Source organism: Colobus angolensis, unplaced genomic scaffold (assembly GCF_000951035.1).
Source record: "Colobus angolensis palliatus isolate OR3802 unplaced genomic scaffold, Cang.pa_1.0 Scaffold32, whole genome shotgun sequence".
Classification (NCBI taxonomy): Eukaryota; Metazoa; Chordata; class Mammalia; order Primates; family Cercopithecidae; genus Colobus; species Colobus angolensis.
In genome coordinates this window covers 5,979,083-5,997,965 of record NW_012116488.1, presented here as the reverse complement: position 1 = coordinate 5,997,965, position 18,883 = coordinate 5,979,083, and the positions used below count along the sequence as shown (strand labels likewise).

Here is an 18,883-nt window from a genome sequence, read left to right as displayed (position 1 = left end):
ATAGGTGGGAACTGAACAATGAGATCACTTGGACTTGGGAAGGGAAACATCACACACTGGGGCCTATCATGGGGAGAGGGGAGGGATTGCATTGGGGAGTTATACATGATATAAATGATGAATTGATGGGTGCTGATGAGTTCATGGGTGCAGCACACCAACATGGCACAAGTATACATATGTAACAAACCTGCATGTATGCACATGTACCCTAGAACTTAAAGTATAATAATAATAAAAAAAAAAGAAACAGTTTTCAGTTAATTTAGAAAGTTTATTTTGCCAGGGTTGAGGACCTGCCCATGACACAGCCTCAGGAAGTTCTGATAACATGTGCCCAAGGTGGTCAGGGCACAGCTTGGTTTTATACATTTTAGGGAGACATGAAGACATCCACGAATATATGTAAGAAGTACATTAGTTCCACACAAAAAGGCAGAGACAACTCAAAGCAAGCCCCCCACCCCCTCCCTTCCAGATCACAGGTAGGCGAGAGAGAGATGGTTGCATTCTTTTGAGTTTCTGTTAAGTCTTTCCAAAGGAGGCAATCAGAATGGCATCTGTCTCTGTGAGCAGAGGGGTGACTCTGAATAGAATGAGAGGCAGATTTGCCCTTAGTGGTCCCCAGCTTGAAGGGGCCCAAGATATTTTCCTTTCACACTGATGATGGTGCTGGTGATGGTGGTGATCATGGTGATGATGGTGATAATGGTGATGATGGTGGTGATGATGGTGATGCTGATGGTGGTGGTAATGATGGTGATAATAATGATAAGAAAAAATACTAAAGGCCACTCTTACTGAGTGCCATTTCTCCACAGTGTACTTGTGCTCTATATGCTCCTTCCATCAACATTTAGACAGGCTCAAATATTTCCTGTTAGAAAAAAACCCTTCCTGGTCCATCCCTTTACCATAGGGCTCTCTTGGGGTCCTCTTCTCTTCTCCCTCCACCTTCTCCCTGACTATCTCATCAGCTCCCAGGGGCTCAGCCTCCTCTTCCACCCTTACAAGGTCCCAATCACTATCTTTGACTCAGCCTGTCTCCTAGCTTCAAACCTGTATGGTCAACAGCCTGCAGGATGTCTCCATCTGCTTACTCACTGGAGCCTCCACCTCTACATGCTCAAACCCAATGCCTCCACTTCTCCCCCAAAACCCACATGCCATCCTCCCAATGGCCCATGCCAGCCATGTGGGTGTTCCTCTCACTGCCTGTGTCAGCAAGCAGTCCATAACAGTGACAACCTCGTTAGCATCACTCAGCGAGCTCTTACCCACCCCTTGCCAGGTACTATTGGAGGTGCCTTACATGTGACGGCTCCTTCAACACTCTCAATAGCCCTGTGAGAGGGTCGCACAGTGAAGCAATTGGGATTTTAAGCCATGTAGTCAGGTTTCCAAGATCACACTCAGCCACTGCACCGCTCTGCCTCTCCCAGAAACGAGGGCTATGCTCCACGAGGAACCAGGACATGTGTCCACGTCATCTCTCCACGGATGCTGCCTCTGCCCTGGAGGGCCATCGTCACTGCTGGCCTGGCTGCAGCCATGTTGACCTTCCTCCAGGCAGTCTGAGTGAACTTTCCAAACTGTGAATCTGACCACGTCACTCTGCTGCTTAAAAGTTCTTAGTGTCTCTTAGGAAAAAGCGCCTTCATGTTACACACAGAACCGGTCAGTGAGCTCTGGTTCCTCTCTCAGCTCCTGCCACAGAGCTTCTCTCTGTCCTACCACCACGGCAGCCTCTTGTTGCCACCCAGTCTTTGCTCATGCTCTGTGCCCCCAACCTCTTCCTCTCATCATTCTGGCCAACCACCATAACTTTCATAACTCAGCTCAAAAGTCACTTCCAGTGGGGCACGGTGGCTCACACCTGTAATCCCAGCACTCTAGGAGGCCAAGGCCGGTGGATCACCTGAGGTCAGGAGTTCGAGACCAACCTAACCAACATGGTGATACCTGTCTCTATTAAAAATACAAAAATTAGCTGGGTAGGTATGGTGGTGCATCCCTGTAGTCCCAGCTACTTGGGAGGCCGAGGCAGGAGAATCGCTTGAACCCAGGAGGTGGAGCTTGCAGTGAGCCGAGATCACGTCACTGCACTCCAGCCTGGGCAACAGAGCGAGAATCCGTCTCCAAAGAAAAAAAAAAGGTCACTTATTCCAAGAAGGCTTCCCTGAGTGCCAAGGCTGGTTCTGGTCCCTTCTGTGTGTCCCCACCTTTGTTGTACTTCCCTTCTCACGCTGAATTGTGGGTGTAGGTTTGTGTGCCTCCAGTCTTTCTGCCCACCAGCACCCTAAGACGGAAGCCCTCTGCATCTTGGGCACTCTTCTTTCCATCACCTAGCACGGTGCCTGGTGCCCACACGTTATCAGAAGTGTTTCGTGAATACGTGAAGGAGTGGACTGTGAGCCTCTCAACTTGCAGTACCCTTTGCTCTTCACCCTGAGCATGTTTTCCTGCTTTCGGTGTTTCGCTGTGGCAGAGGAGACGGCAGTGAGCTGCTGTCCACTGAGCTTTTCTTTCAGTTAAATTTATTTCTTTGAGGCAAAAGCCCAGAAGTGGAATTACTGAGTTAGCAGGCAAGATCATCTTTATGTCTCCTGATATATTTTGCAAAAATGAATTCCAAAATTATGGTAGCAATTTGGTAGATTTTCTTCTTTTTTAGCAACCTAATCCTCTCTCCCTTTTTAAGTGTCTTCCTGGCGGAAGCCACACAAAGCTATTTTTACCTAAAGGCTGTAAACCTCATCATTCTCCAAGGAGAAAGTCGGGCATGTGTGAGGAAGCTATCTACCCACCTCACAGGCTCATCAGCCCTCTGCTCTTGCCAAGCTCTAGGTCATTTGGGAAAAGCAAGTTGAAATTATATTCCAAATTAAGCAGTGATTTTGCGAAAGAAGGAACACACACACACACAGTCACACACATATTCATCTCCATTTTGGGGCTAAATTATGAGCATCTTTATCATTCAAAGAAACCAGAAAGTTATCAAAGCAAAACCAATGAACTTTGGCAGGTGAATGTTATGAAAAGTGTGGAGGTGGAAGTAGCATGGAAGTTGGGGGATCACCTGGTTTTCACACTTTGTTTCAACAGTGTGATTGTTAATTTCATGCGTCAGTTTGACTGGGCTAAGGGATGCCCAGAGAGCTGGTCAAGCCTTCTTTCTGGTGGCGTTTGCAACGGTGTTTCCAGAAGAGAATCAGTGGATGAAGGAAGTTTGATCTCACCAATGCAGGGCGAAGCGGGGGCAGCAAAGGGTCATCATCCAACTTGCTGAGAGCCTGAACAGAACAAAAAGGTAAAGGAAGAGCAAACTTTCTCTCTCTGTTTGACATCTACTAGGACATCAATCTTCTCCTGCCCCAGAACATTGAAGCTCCTGGTTCTCAGGCCTTCGGACCTGGACTGGGATTCCCACCACCAGCTCCCCTTGTTTTTAGGCCTTCAAGTGTGAACTGGAACCACACCACCAGCTGTCCTGAGTCACCAGCTTGCAGATGGCTGATCATGAGACATCTCAGCCTCCATAATTGCATAAGCCAATCCCCCGTAATAAATCTCTTTCTATTTGTCTATACACTATACATCCTATTGGCACTGTTTCTCTGAAGAACTCTGACTAATACTAGCAGCAAAACCTTTTTTCAGATGAAATCATACGAGAAAATCCACTCAGTAATAAGGCTGAGAATGGGCTGCTCTGGCAGGAGCAGGCAGAGGTGGTGGTGACTCAGAAGCACTCTCACCCTATGCTTGTTCCTTCCTCCTTCCTAACACCCCCTGCCCTGGCCACCTCCACCTGCCCCGCGGGGCTCCAGAGTCTGCCATCTTGGAGCCGCCTCTGGAGGAAACCGAGGCTCAGGGAGAGGAAGGACCTGCCCAAATCCGCACAGTGAACGGTGGCAGAGCGGGGTCTACCTGCCAGGCTCCTGGCTCAGTCTCGGGATGGTTCCAGGATGGCTGTCTTGACAGGAGCCTGCTCGTTTATTCACAGTTACAATGCACATTTCTTCAAGGACGGCCGGAGGTATCTGGTTTCCCCCAGTCGTTAAACACCGAGGTGCCCCCAGGTACTAGTTTGGTTTTTAAATTCTGTCCAATTTAAGTTCCCCTATTACCAACATTTCTACTTACTTGATTTGTAAGAAAATCACCTATTGCATGTAGAATTGGTGGACATTTATTGAAATGCAACTGCAATAACATCCCCTGGAAATTAACTTCCTCTCATTTGCCCCTGTGAGTCTGTCTCATTTCTCGTTCCTTGTGTTCTGTGCTTTTTCTTCTCTTTTCTTTCTTGCACATTCTGAGTTTTCAATTTTTTTTTAAGAAACAATTTTATTTTTCAGTATTTCAGTTATCGAATTCACTATTTTCAGCTTTTATCTTTATTAATTTCCTCCTCACAATTTCTTTTTTTTTTTTTTTTTGAGACGGAGTCTTGCTCAGTTGCCCAGGCTGGAGTGTAGTGATGCGATCTCAGCTCACTGCAAGCTCCACCTCCTGGGTTCATGCCATTCTCCTGCCTCAGCCTCCCAAGCAGCTGGGACTACAGGCGCCCACCACCACGCTCGGCTAATTTTTTGTATTTTTAGCAGAGACGGGGTTTCACTGTGTTAGCCAGGATGGTCTCGATCTCCTGATCCGCCTGCCTCGACCTCCCAAAGTGCTGGGATTACAGGTGTGAGCCACCACGCCCGGTCACAATTTCTTATTTATTTTATTGGGTTTTTTTGTTTTGTTTGTTTGTTTTTTGAGATGGAGTGTCGTTCTGTCTCCCAGGCTGGAGTGCAGAGACAGGATCTCGACTCACTGCAACCTCTGCCTCCCATGCTCAAGCAGGTACTCCTGCCTCAGCCTCCCAAATAGCTGGGATTACGGGCGCCACCACCACGCCTGGCTAATTTTTGTGTGTTTAGTAGAGATGGGGCGTCACCATGTTGGCCAGGCTGGTTTTGAACTCTTGACCTCAAATGATCTGCCCACCTCAGCCTCCCAAAGTGCTGGGATTACAGGCATGAGCCACTGCACTGGCCTATTTTGTTGTGTTTTAAGTTGAATATTTAATTCACTTATATATATACATATTCTTTGTTTTGCTTTTTTATTTTTATTTTATTTTGAGACAGAGTCTTGCTGTGTCACCCAGCCTGGAGTGCAGTGGCACGATCTTGGCTCACTGCAACCTCCACCTCCCGGGTTCAAGAGATTCTCCTGCCTTGGCCTCCCAAGTAGCTGGGATTACAGGCGCCTGCCACCATGCCTGGCTAATTTTTGTATTTTTAGTAGAGATAGGGGTTCACCATGTTGGCCAGACTGGTCTTGAACTCCTGACCTCAGGTGATCCGCCCTTCTCTGCCTCCCAAAGTGCTAAGATTTCAGATGTGAGCCACCGTGCCTGGTCTTGTTTTGTTTTGTTTTGGAGACAGGGTTTCACTCCCATCGCCCAGGCTGGAGTGCAATGGTGCGATCTCAGCTCACTACAATCTCCGCCTCCTGGGCTCTAGTGATTCACCTGCCTCAGCCTCCTGAGTAGCTGGGATTACAGGCATGTGTCACCATGCCTAGCTAATTTTTTTATTTTTAGTAGAGATGGGGTTTCGCCATCTTGGCCAGGCTGGTCTTGAACTCCTGACATCAAGTGATCTACCTGCCTCGGCCTCCCTAAGTGCTGAGACTACAGGCGTGAGCCACCATGCCTGGCCCATTTATATATATTCTTTGTTGTATAATAACAAAAGCATTTATGATGTGCTATCACTGTATCCCATAAATGTTGCTCTGAAGTTTTCTCATTTTCATTAATTTCTTCTTAATTTGTGGTTTTAACATTGATTTCTTTTTTTTTTTTTTTCCAAATTGAGACTATGTCTCATTCTGTCTTCCAGGCTGGAGTGCAGTGGCATGATCACAGCTCACTGCAGCGTCGATCTCCCAAGGCTCAGGGAATCCTCCCACCTCAGCCTTCTGAGTAGCTGAGACTACACGTGCGCACCACCATGCTCAGTTAATTTTTGTATTTTTTGTAGTGACAGCGTTTTGCCATGTTGCCCAGGCTGGTCTCAAACTCCTGGGCTCAAGTGATCATCCTGCCTCAGCCTCCCAAAGTGCTGGGATTATAGGCGTAAGCCACCATGCCTAGCCGATTTCTTCTTTAAGCTAAAACTTATCTATAATAGAAGAGTATTTTTATACTTCTAATGTTTTATTATGTTTTTATGGTTATCTAGGGTATTTTTTTTTTATTTTTGCACTCCAGCAAAATTTCTGAACTCCAAGGATAGCATTCTGTACATAAATAAATCTGTTTGTTCTTCCTGGAAGCCAATATCAGATTACTTATGTACAGAATGTTCCCCTTACATCCACCCCAATATGCCCAAACCTAATGCCTATGAATATGTAGGTTACATGGCCAAGAGGAATTAAGGTTTCAAATAGAATGAAAGTTGCTAATCGGATGACCTTTAAAAAGGGAGATTATCATGGATCATTACACCTGCAGCCACTGGGCCCAGTGTCATCACAAGGGTCCCTAACAGTGGAAGACAGAGGCACAGGAGGTCAGAGGGAGATTGCCGATGAAAGGTCAGTGATGCCATGTGAGAGAGACTTAACCCCCATGGCTGGCTTTGAAAATGGCCCCATTCTAAGGGGCCACGAGCCCAAGAATATGGGCAGCCTCTGAGAGAAGGTGGAAGAGGCAAGGAAACTCACCCAGAGCCTCCAGAAGAGTGCACTGGCACCTTGGCTTTAGCCCAGAGAGACCCATGCCAGACTTTTGAGCACGAGAACCGTAAGATAATAAAATGTGTGTTGTTTGAAGCCACTCCGCTGTTGGTAACTCATGTCAGCAGTAGGAAACTGATATGACATTATGTGAAAAAGGGACTCTGATTGGTTACCAGTTTGCTTGCTTTCTCTCTCTCTCTCTCTCTCCCTCCCTTCCTTCTCTTCCTTCCCTTTCTTCCCTCCCTCCTTCCCTTCCCTTCCCTTCCCTTCCCTTCCCCCCTTCCTTCCTTCCTCCCTTCCTTCCTTCTTAGACAGGGTTTCGCTCTGTTGCCGAGGCTGGAGTGCAGTGGCTCAATCTTGGCTTACTGCAGTTTTGACCTCCCAGACTCAAGCAATCCTCCCACCTTAGCCTCCCAAGTAGCTGGGACTACAGGCACCTGCTGTCATGCCCAGCTAATTTTTGTATTTTTTGTAGAGACAGCATCTAGCCATGTTGCCCAGGCTGCTCTCAAACTCCTGGACTCAAGTGAATCCCCTGCCTCAGCCTCCCAAAGTGTTGGAATGATATGTTTGAGCTGCTATGCCCAGCCGACTACCAGATTTCTTATCTGCAATTTGAAACTAGAAGTTTCTAGATCTGAGAAAAGGAGACTGCTAGCCTAAAATCACCTCCTGGCTAAGATATCATTCATGTGGAAGGGCAAAATGAGGCATTTCTACCAGAAATGATTCAGGTGTGTGTCTTTCTAAACTAATCCTCTCTGATACCTCCTGGGCTGTTTTTTGTTTTTTAATAGCTTTATTGAGATATAATTTACAGGCCATAAAATTCACCCACTTAAGGTATGCCATTCAATGGTTTTTTTTTGGAGACGGAGTCTAGCTCTGTCGCCCAGGCTGGAGTGCAGTGGCGCAATCTCGGCTCACTGCAAGCTCCGCCTCCAGGGTTTACGCCATTCTCCTGCCTCAGCCTCCCGAGTAGCTGGGACTACAGGTGCCCGTCATCTCGCCCGGCTAGTTTTTTTGTATTTTTTAGTAGAGACGGGGTTTCACCGTGTAGCTCAGGATGGTCTCGATCTCCTGACCTCGTGATCCACCCGTCTCGGCCTCCCAAAGTGCTGGGATTACAGGCTTGAGCCACCGCGCCCGGCCCATTCAATGGTTTTAATACATTCACAGAGTTGTGCAACCATCACCACTATCTAATTTTAGAACATTTTCACCACCCACACCCCCTGGCAGTGTATTCGTTGGCTCAGGCTGCCGAAACAAAATGCCGCAGACTGTGGTTAAACAACAGAACTCGATTTGCTCACAGTTCTGGAGGCTAGATGTCCAAGGTCAAGGTGTCAGCAGGGTTGATCTCTTTTTTTGAGACAGGATCTCACTGTGTCACCCAGGCTGGAGTGCAGTGGCGCAATCTCGGCTCGGCTCACTGCCACCTCTGCCTCCTAGGCTCAAGCAATCCTCCCATCTAAGCCTACTGGTAGCTGGGACCATAGGGGTGTGCTATCACACCCAGCTAATTTTTGTATTTTTTGTGAAGATGCAGTTTTGCCATGTTCCAGGCTGGTCTTGAACTCCTCAGCTCAAACCATGCACCCACTTCAGCCTCCCAAAGCGCTGGGATTACAGGTGTGAGCCACTGCGCCCAGGCAGTTGGTTTCTTCTGAAGCCTCTCTCCCCACCTTTCAGATGTTGTCTCGTGGCATCCTTACAGGGTCCTTTCCTCTGTCTTACTGTTTCTCTGTGTCTGAATCTTCTCTTCTTATAAGGACAAACATCAGATTTGGATTACGGCACCCTAATCAGCCTCGTTTTAACTTAAATATCTCTTTAATTTCTTTTTAATTTGTGGTTTTAACATTGATTTTTTTTTTTTCCAAATTGAGACTAGGTCTCATTCTGTCTTCCAGGCTGGAGTTCTAAAACTCCTCCTGAATCTCCCTAGAAATCTATTTTGAAGTACTATGGGGTAGCTCAAAGGAGCGTCAACATATGAATTTGGGGCAAGAAAATTCAGTCCATAAGAGGCAATTACTCCTTATTCCCCCCACTACCCTTCAACCCAGACCCAAGCAACCACGAATCACTTTCCATCTCGATGGATTGGATTTGCCTATTCTTGACATTTTATATAAGTGGATGAGACAATATATGGTCTTTTGTGACTGTCTTCTTTCACTTAACAATGTTTTCAAAGTTCGTTAATATTGCAGCCTGTATCGGTACTTCGTTCCTTTTTACTGCCAAACAGTATTCCATCGTATGAATATACCAGTTTTGTTTATCCATTCATCTGTTGAGGGACATCTGAGTTGTCTCCATGTTTTTACAACTACGAAAAATGCTTCTGTGAGTATTTGTGTACAAGCTTTTGTGTGGACTTGCTAGGTCATACTGTAACTCTATGTTGAACCTTTTGAAGAACTGCCAATCTGTTTTTCTGTGTGGCTGAACCACCTTACAATTTTACCAGAATGTATGAGGGTTCCAATTTCTCTATAACATCACTTGTTATTTTCCTTTTTAAAAAAATTATAGCCATCCTAGTGGGTGTGGAGTTGTATCTCAATGTAGTTTTGATTTGCACTTTCCTAATATCTGATGATGTTCAGCTTCTTTTTAGGTACTTTTTGGCCATTCATATTATATCTTCTATGGAGAAATATCTATTTAGACCCTTTGCTGACTTTTTTTTTTCTTTTTTCTTTTTTTTTGAGACAGAATCTCGTTCTGTCACCCAGGCTGGAGTGCAGTGGTGCAATATCAGCTCACTGCAACCTCCACCTCCCAGGTTCAACAGATTCTCTCACCTCAGCCTCCTGAGTAGCTGGAACTACAAGTCCGCACCACCACGCCTGATTAATTTTTGTATTTTTAGTAGAGACGGGTTTCACCATGTTGGCCAGACTGGTCTTGAACTCCTAACCTCAAGTGATCCACCTGCCTCGGCCTCCCAAACTGCTGGGATTACCGGCGTGAGCCACAGCGCCCAGCCTTTGCTGACTTTTTAACTGGGCTCTTGTCTTTTATAAAATTTGCAACTTCATGTTGCAATTTTATTCCTAGTGTTGGAGGTGGGCTCAGTGGGAGGTATTCGGGTCGTGGGTAGGGGAATCTCCATGAATACATTAATGCCTTCCCCGGGGGAGGAGGACTGAGTTGGTTCCTGCCCTATCAGTTTCAGAGAGAGCCGGTTGTTAAAAAGAGCCTGGCCCCTCCCCTCTCTCTCTTGCTCCCTCTCTTGCCCTGTGATCTTTGCACATGTGGGCTCCTTTCACCTTCCGCCATGAATGCAAGCAGTCTGAGGCTCTCACCAGATGCCCAGTCTTCCAGCCAGCAGAGTCATGAGCCACATAAACCTCTCTTCTTTATAAATTATCCAGCCTCAGGTATTCCTTTATAGCAACAGTACACAGTCAAAACCAGATCTTATCAGATATATGATATTTGCAAATATTTTCTCTCATTCTGTGGGTTGTCTTTTCGCTTTCTAGATGGTATCATTTGCAGCAAAAGTGTTTAATACTAATGAGATCCAATTTATTTATTTTTTCTTTGGTCACTTCTGCTTTTGGTGTTACATCTAAAAAGCCTCTGCCTAACTCAAGGTTATGAAGATTGCATGTATGTTTTCTTCTAAGAGTTTTATAGTTTTAGCTCTTATATGCAGGTCTATGATCCATTTTGAGATTATTTTTATGAATGATGGAAATAAGGTTTCAACTTTCGTCTTTTGTGTGTGGGTATCTAGTTGTTTCAACACCATTTATTAAAGGCTGTTCTTTAACTTGGCGCCGCCATTGATAATCAATTCACTGTAAAGTTAAGGGTTTATTTCTCAACTTTCTATTCTATTTTACTTTTTCTTTGAGATGGAGTCTTGCTCTGTGGCCCAGGCTGGAGTGCAGTGGCACGATCTTGACTCACTGCAACCTCAGCCTCCTGGCTTCAAGCAATTGTCTTGCCTCAGTCTCCCAAATAGCTGGGCATGCGCCACCACAACCGGCTAATTTTTTGTATTTTCAATAGAGATGGGGTTTCATCATGTTGGCCAGGCTGGTCTTGAACTCCTGACCTCAGGTGATCCACCTGCTTCAGCCTCCCAAAGTGGTGGGATTACAGGTGTGAGCCACCATGCCCTGCCTGGACTCTCTCTTTTATTCCATCAATGTATATACCTGTCCTTATTCTTTTTCAAGACTGTTCTGGCTAGTCTATGGTCCCTAGAATTTCCAAATGAATTTTAGGATCAGCTTTCTAATTTCTGCACAAAATAAAAGGTGAAGCAGCTGGGATTTTGACAGGGATTGCATCAAATCTGTAGGTCAATTTGGGATCTCTTACCATTTTAATAATATTAGCTCTTTCAACCCATAAATGGATATCTTTCCATTTATAGGTTTTCTTTAATTTCTTTCAGAGACATTTCGTAGTTTTCAGTATACAAGTCTTACACTTTTTTTGTTAAATTCATTCATAAGTATTTTATTCTTTTGATGTCTTGTAAATAGAATTGTTCTCTTCATTTTCAGATTCTTCATAGCAAGTCTGGCAAACTACAATTGATGTTTATATGATGATCTTATATGCTTGGACCTTGCAGAACTTGTTTATTAGTTCTGATAGTTTTTGAGTGGGTTCTTTAGGAATTTCTATACGTAAGATAATGTCATCTGAAAATAGAAATGGTTTTACCTGCTTTTGTAACTAAAGTTCTCTTGGAACACAGTGACATCCACTCACATATGGTCTATGGCTGTCTTTAAGTCAAAGGCCAAGGGAAGTAGTTGTGTTCCCGGAACTAAGCTGGGTCTGGCTGCATTTTCTCGAGGCCTGATAATGAGAAGCAGACAAACTAGTAAAGAAGGGAATTGGCCGGGCGCGGTGGCTCACGCCTGTAATCCCAGCACTTTGGGAGGCCGAGGTGGGCGGAGCACGAGGTCAGGAGATTGAGACCATCCTGGCTAACACGGTGAAACCCCGTCTCTACTAAAAATACAAAAAAAAAAAAAAAAAAAAAGCCGGGCGTGGTGGCGGGTGCCTGTAGTCCCAGCTACTTGGGAGGCTGAGGCAGGAGAATGGCGTAAACCCTGGAGGCAGAGCTTGCAGTGAGCCGAGATCACGTCACAGCACAGACTCCATCTCAAAAAAAAAAAGGAAGGGAATTTATTGCTGTAACCGGATACAGGGAGAAGGCCAGAGATAATTCCACCAGACCAACTCGAAGTGTTACAATTTTCTTAGTGCTTATATGGGTTGGGGTTATGTGCCTATGTGCAGTAGAGCATTTGCCTAAGTCTATTGGTAACTAATTTTGTTTCAACTAGAAGGTCAGAGGCAAAAAAATACCTGTGGGAGACAGGCCCACGGGGGTGGAGGTCTTTGATTTCGTAAGAGCCTGATAGATTTTTCTAAGATACGTGTAACACACCAACTTACTGTGACCTGGGAAAGGCTGCTGAGGATGTCTTCAACAAAGGATATGGCTTTGGCATGGTGAGCGAAGACCTGAAAACCAAGTCTTGTAGTGGAGTAGAATTTTCTACTTCTGGTCACGCTTACACTGATACAGGGAAAGCATCAGGCAACCTAGAAACCGAATGTAAGGTCTGTAACTACGGACTTACCTTCACCCAAAAACGGAACACAGACAATACTCTTGGGACAGAAATCTCTGGAGAATAAGTTGGCTGAAGGGTTGAAACTGAGTCTTGATACCATGTTGGTACCGAACACAGGAAAGAAGAGTGGGAAACTGAAGGCCTCCTATAAATGGGATTGTTTTAGTGTTGGCAGTGACGTTGACATAGATTTTTCTGGACCAACCGTCTATCGCTGGGCTGCGTTGGTCTTGGAAGGGTGGCTTGTCGGCTGTCAGATGAGTTTTGACACAGCCAAATCCAAATTGTCACAGAATAATTTCGCCCCGGGTTACGAGGCTGCAGACTTCCACCTGCACAACATGTGAAGGATGGCACTGAATTTGGAGGTCCTATCTACCAGAAGGTTAATGAGATTGAAATGCCAATAAACCTTGCTTGGACGGCTGGAAGTAACAACACCCGTTTTGGCATTGCTGCTAAGCACAAGCTCGACTGTAGAACTTCTCTCTCTGCTAAAGCAAATAATGCCAGCCTGATTGGACTGGGTTCTACTCAGACCCTTCGACCCAGAGTCAAGTTGACCCTTTATCAGCTTTAATCAATGGAAAGAACTTCAATGCAGGAGGTCACAAGGTTGGCTTGGGCTTTGAACTGGAAGTGTAATGTGGTTTGAGGAAAGCATCAGATTTGTCCCTGGAAGTGAAGAGAAATGAACCCACCATGTTTTGGCCTTACAATTCTGTGAAATTTCAAAAGTGTGAACTTTTTATTCTTCAAAAAAAATTGTAATCTTCCCAACACTGAAGTCTAGGGGTTACGAGTCCCTCCTGAGGGGAGGTGCTGGAAGGCATGCCTGGAAGCTGTCATGTTTGTGCCTCGTTTCGGTTCAGTTCCACAGTGTTATTAAATGTGTTCCTTGACGACAGTGTAGTGTCGTGTCAGAGGAGACGATCTGACCCTCCAGTTTGTACCTTGTGTCCTGCATGTTCACACCATTTTTTTCATGACTTTGTAATATATTGGTCTCTGTGTTATTGTGGAATCTTTGGTTTTGCAGCAGAGTAAAATAAAATAAACTGATCACATTTGGAACATTAAAAAAAAAATGCTTGCTAAGTCTGATTAAGCTGTGTGGGCCCCAGTACCTTCCAGGCCTGTCTCCTGTAGTACCAGAGTGATTATTTCTATCTTCTATTCTTTACAGCTTGGTCCGGAGAGGAGAGCTGCCTTAGACTCTCCAATGAATCTATTGAAACAGTTGCCTCTGTTACCTTGACTCGTCTCAGATTTTGTCGACCCGAGGCAGGTCCTGGCACTAGGAATGTTAGACTCTATTATTTTGACTTGCTCCAGGTTAGGGAGAAGTCCATGCAAGGCTTCTATTGACCATATGTTTTCTTTCTTGCTTTGATGTCTGAGCACCGATTTCCCTAGGTTTAACTATTTGCTCAGTGTTAAGGCACTGTGGAAATTTGTGTAACTGGGGTGCTGTGCAGGCCTGTCGACTGTCATGCAGGCCCATCTGTGTGATTGTCAGGGAGAACTGGCCTGCCACAGTTGTGAAAGACCAAATGGCTTCGAAAAAGCCAAAACTATTTACCAGCTGGTCCTTTGCAGAAAGTGTGCTGACCCTTGTTCTGCGGGAGTGTCTTTTCTGTTTTTCACTGCCTCTAATTAATTTCTCAATTTTGAAATAATGTATTTTATATTCTCAAGATTTTGTTTTGTTTTGTTTTCCAATTGCTCTTATGCAAGAGCTTCTTGACTCTCCTGAGAAGGTCTCTACGATTCCCTCCTTTAGACATGCCACATTCTGACTGCTCAGCCTGGTGGAGACCAGTGGGGAGGCTGCAGCCTTTAAACTTCCCAACATCCCTGAAATGTCTGCTCACATTCAGAGGCCTGGGCCTTCCAGCCTCATTGCGCATGAAGTGCCGGTGGCTCCCACAAAGGCCTGGCTGCCAGAGTCCCCCCCGGTAATTGTGAGCCGGGAAGTTTCTTCCCCAAAGCTGATGGTGAACGGGTCCCCAGGTTGGGAGCTGATGACTAGCTGGGAGCAAGGAGAGATTTTGGCTTTCCCAGGTGTGAGTTGGGTGGGGCTTCCATTTCCGGTGGCCTCAGGGCTTCTGGGAAGGGCACGGGCTCCAGGGAGACCCTTAGGCTCTCCAGGATGGCTGGCTGGTTGTCTCAGGCATGTACTTGGCTTAGTTTTCTTAATTCAATTAAGTGGGGACATTAAGTTCCCATAAAGTGGGAACACTCAGACTTGGCTCCAGAACAGCAGGCCTGCTCCCGCCCAGTCCCATGAGACAGCCAGGTGGGAGGGGGAGAAATGGCAGCCAGCCTGCCCACTGAGGCGGAGCCTCGCGAAGTTCGCTAGGTTTGCAGCGGGAGGAGCCCGGCCCCTCCTCTTCCTGTGTGGAACCTGGGATTCCAACTGCCTGGCGGGAAGCACTCTAGCGGAGGGATTCTGGCCTTGCGAGAGGAAAACTGGAAAATGGGGCTCTTGAACCCCCGTGCTCACCCGCTCCCACCCTGTGGAGTGTACTTTTGTTCTCAAGAAATCTGTTTTTGTTGCTTCATTCTTTCCTTGCTTTCTTTGTGCGTTTTGTCCAGTTCTTTGTTCAAGAGGCCAAGAACCTGGACACCCTCCGCCGGTAACACGAGGGCCTCCTTCTCTCCTTGCGAACACTGGCACTAAGAAGTTGCCCTCCACAAGACAGGTAACAAAGATTTTCCCCCAGCCCCATCTGGCCATGCTTCTTATTGATGGGTCCAGATCTCTAAGTCACCCCAGCAGAAGGCTGGAGTGCTCCCTGGTATGACCACAGGACCTTCATTCCAGAATCACCCCTCCTGCTTTCAAAGCCAGTAAAACACGATCTTAGGGAAAGTCACTTTTGAGTGGAGGAGCCCGAGAGAGGTGAAATGAAAATAAACTCCAGGGCGGGCGTGATGGCGCACACCTGTAATCCCAGCACTGTGGGAGGCCAAGGTGGGCGGATCACCTGAGGTCAGGAGTTCAAGACTAGCCTGGCCAACATGGCGAACCCCCATTTCTGCTAAAGACAAAAAAAATAAGCTGGGTGAGTGTGGTGGCGCACACCTTTAGTCCCAGCTGCTCGGGAGGCTGAGGCACCAGAATTGCTAGAACCAAAACCAAAAAAGCTCCAGCTGTGAACCACAGACCATCTTCACCGTGTGGAGGCCAAGATGGACCAGAAGTAATTTCTCTTTCCTGCCAGATAGAACACAAGCAGGAGCTGTGGTTTCCACAAATGCCCGCACACACAGGCTAGTGGTCCCTGACCCTCCCAGGGCACTGCTTGGGTTGGAATGGTGGCGCTCACGCAGGATTCCTTCAATTCTGCACTGTCACAAGCCCACAGGGCTGGAGAGGCTGGCAGTACAAAGAGGAATGCGACTCGCCTGCTGGTCTCATGAAGTTCACAGCCTAGTGGGGGAGCCTGCAAGTAAGAAGACAGTCCCGATGCAGGAGGGCAGGAGTGTGACCCCGAAACAGTGTAGAGGAGCCTGCAGCCTGTGGTGAGGGAGGGTGGTGCTGAGAGGTCGGGGAGAGACCCGACACATAGCGGTATTGAAGACGATTTGCCAGGCAGGCTGAGGCAGCGGGCAGGGCAGAAGAGGAGGCAGACGCGCTGAGGTGCTCGAGGCACATTAAATGAATGGATGAATGAAGGAAAACTAGCCGTGCTGTGTTTAAGGAAAACAACTGCTGGTAATAACTGAGTTGGGTAATGAGATTAATGGTGTGAATGAAAAAGGGGTGCAGGGTCACAGGTGGCCCCCAAACCCCTGAGACATCTGTGGTTGTCTAAGCATGCTTTACTTTGGATTCTGGCATGCATTTATAATTCACTTATGCTGGTTAATATGAACCAGACATGGTCTTATTGGTGAATCATCAAAAGCAACTGTGTTTCTTTCCATTATTTGTGGTGAGTTTCCTTTTGGCAAACTCTAAGTAATGGAGAAGATGGTCCATGGGGCTGGCTCGTCAGCAGTGACCCCAGGGCTGGAAACTTCAAGAACTGGGAAGGCAGTCCAGGGCCTTGGAGTCTGCAGAAATATATGCTCATCTGCTCTTATTCCGGTTGTCTGTGTGACCTCGTGGGGCCTCAGTTTCATCACACTCTGAACAAGTAGGTTGGATGAGATGCCCTTTGAAGACTTTCTAGCTCTGTTATCTGTGGCTCTGTGGCTATCCTGAACCCAACAAACAGCCAAAATCATCTTTCCTGCCTCCCTTACGAATGGGAATTCCAGCCCAGGAGTGCTTGGAGGCATGGGTCATCAGCCTGACTGAGTGTCCTGCACCCACACACATCAGATGTCATGAAATCACTGACTCTGGCAAGGAATCTTTCCAAATCCTAGGACTGGTGACCTCCAGAAATAAGTCATTTGGGGGAGCCACGTGTCCAAATGTTAATTTTCTTTTAATCAGAAGAATGGAAAACAATAATTCATGTACTTTTAAGGAATAAAGCCTTTGTTCAGAAAATGCAAAACGTGTCAAATAGACTGTGGTTTCAAATTACGTTTCGTTAAGGAAGAGGAGAGGGGAGGCGAGGGGGAGGGCACTGAAGAAGGGCAGAAAAGGCCTTTCTCGGGATCTGCTTTGTGTGGACATCAGCATCTCATCTGAGCCTCAGCAGCACCTGCCAGATGGGCTTTAGGATTCCCACCTGCCAGAGCAGGAATGGAGGTCAGAGAGGTGTGAGCTGGAGGATTAACACAAGGAGCCTCTGACTCCCCAAGCATCCCGGGGTCTGTTAGGCAAAGACCAATGCCCACTCAGGTGGAAGCAGGGCACAGGATAGGATGTGAGTGGTCCCGATCTGTCCTCTCTCAGCCCTTCCTGCAGCTCATGAAGCCCTCTGATGAACAAACATCAGATGCAAGAAACAACCTGTCCGGGAACAAGATGGTAACAACTTGTCAGACTTCAAGGCAGCAGGGAAGATACCTGATCTGGAGATCAGAGTGGGCGACATGCTGAAAGAACATCAATAAACCAGGCTGCAAACAAGCAGGCCTGTATCCCAAGGTCTCAGCGCAGGACTTTGATAGGCAGTGACCAGGGGTTAACCTTGCCTTTCCATAGCACAGCTGGAATGTCTCCAGGTGACCTGAGGCTTGTCCGTTTTAGTAATTTTTAGGATGCAACAAGGCTCTCCTGTAGCAAAGAGACCACTCTCGAACTTGTGAAGAGAAGGACCAATGAGGTTATGAGAGGGTAAGCCCCTCAGGGGCTGCTACCAGGGCTGTAGGAGATCATGCTACCCTTTCAGTTTTGACAACTCTGGGCTTAAACACAGGAAGGAAAGCAGAGATGCTACAACCAACCTCTAGGGAACTCTGATGACCTGCACACGGTGAGGGAGGTACAGGGAGACAGGGAGAGAGGTAAGCACATAGAGACCCGAACTGCAACCTGTGACACTGATGTTCAACCCCAGAAAACTAGAATGCATGGGCACTGGGATTAAGAGTCAGAAAAGTACTGCTTGAGACTTGGCTCCACCGTTTACTGTATCTTGGAAAAAACCACACACAGCCTCTCCTGAATCCTGGACAGGAGGAAAATAGCGACCCTTCATTGCCCTCCTAACTGCCAGACACTGACAAATGCCTTAAATGCTCTTGTTCAGATCATCTTTTAAAAGATAGCTGTTAACGTTCTGTAACACAGGGGGGAGGCAATAGTGCCCATACTGGTAATGCATGAGGAACTTTGTCTTCCTTTTTTTTTTGAGACAGAGTCTCACTCTGTCTCCCAGGCTGGAGTGCAAGATCTCGGCTCACTGCAACCCCTGCCTCCCGGGTTCAAGCGGTTCTCCTTCTGCAGCCTCCCAAGCAGCTGTGATTACAGGTGAGCGCCACCATGCCCGGCTAATTTTTTGTATTTAGTAAAGACAGGGTTTTACCATGTTGGTCAGGCTGGTTTCGAACTTCTGACCTCAGGTGATCCACCCCCCCTCAGCCTCCCAAAGTGCTGGGATTACAGGCGTGAGGCACTGCGCTGGGCCGGAACTGTGTCTTCTTACACACAAGGAGTGAGACCCTGGAGGATTTGGGGCTTCCAGCCAGCAGTGAGGATCACTAACCTTTAGGAAAGATGGGAATTTAAAAACCAGAGACAACCTGGACGAACTACTTGACGCTGTGTACGGTAAATGTGATTTTTCACAGGCTGTGGTTTTGGGGCACCGTGTGGGCTCTTGTGGAGCTGGGGGAGATACTTCCAATACTGATATCGCCCCAAAGCTGCAACTCTCCGTCCCTGCCAGGGCTCCTTATGTACAAAGAGAGGGAATCAGTCGTCAGTGACCTCGACGCCCCTCGGATCAGGAATGCTCCGAGTCCGAGGGAGCAGGGTGCTCAGCAGGGCCGGGTGATGGGAATCATGGGGCCATCGAGCACGGACCCTGCCTTCCCCAGTAGCCTCTGTGAGCTGTGGGGTCAGGCGGGGACTGCAGGAGCGTCCGCGCGGGTAAGGAGCG

General features: G+C 47.1%; 1 protein-coding gene across 1 annotated transcript in view; it reads left to right on the top strand.

Annotated features, from left to right (window-relative positions):
* The window catches only part of LOC105518552, a 35,313-nt gene that overhangs the window by 15,196 nt on the left and 1,234 nt on the right, over positions 1–18,883 (top strand). The window contains 8 exon segments of the mRNA XM_011951585.1: positions 12,170–12,422; positions 12,424–12,710; positions 12,713–12,939; positions 12,942–13,015; positions 14,182–14,332; positions 17,233–17,307; positions 17,699–17,786; positions 18,671–18,873. Of these exon segments, the coding sequence (XP_011806975.1) occupies positions 12,170–12,422; positions 12,424–12,710; positions 12,713–12,939; positions 12,942–13,015; positions 14,182–14,332; positions 17,233–17,307; positions 17,699–17,786; positions 18,671–18,873 (1,358 nt within the window).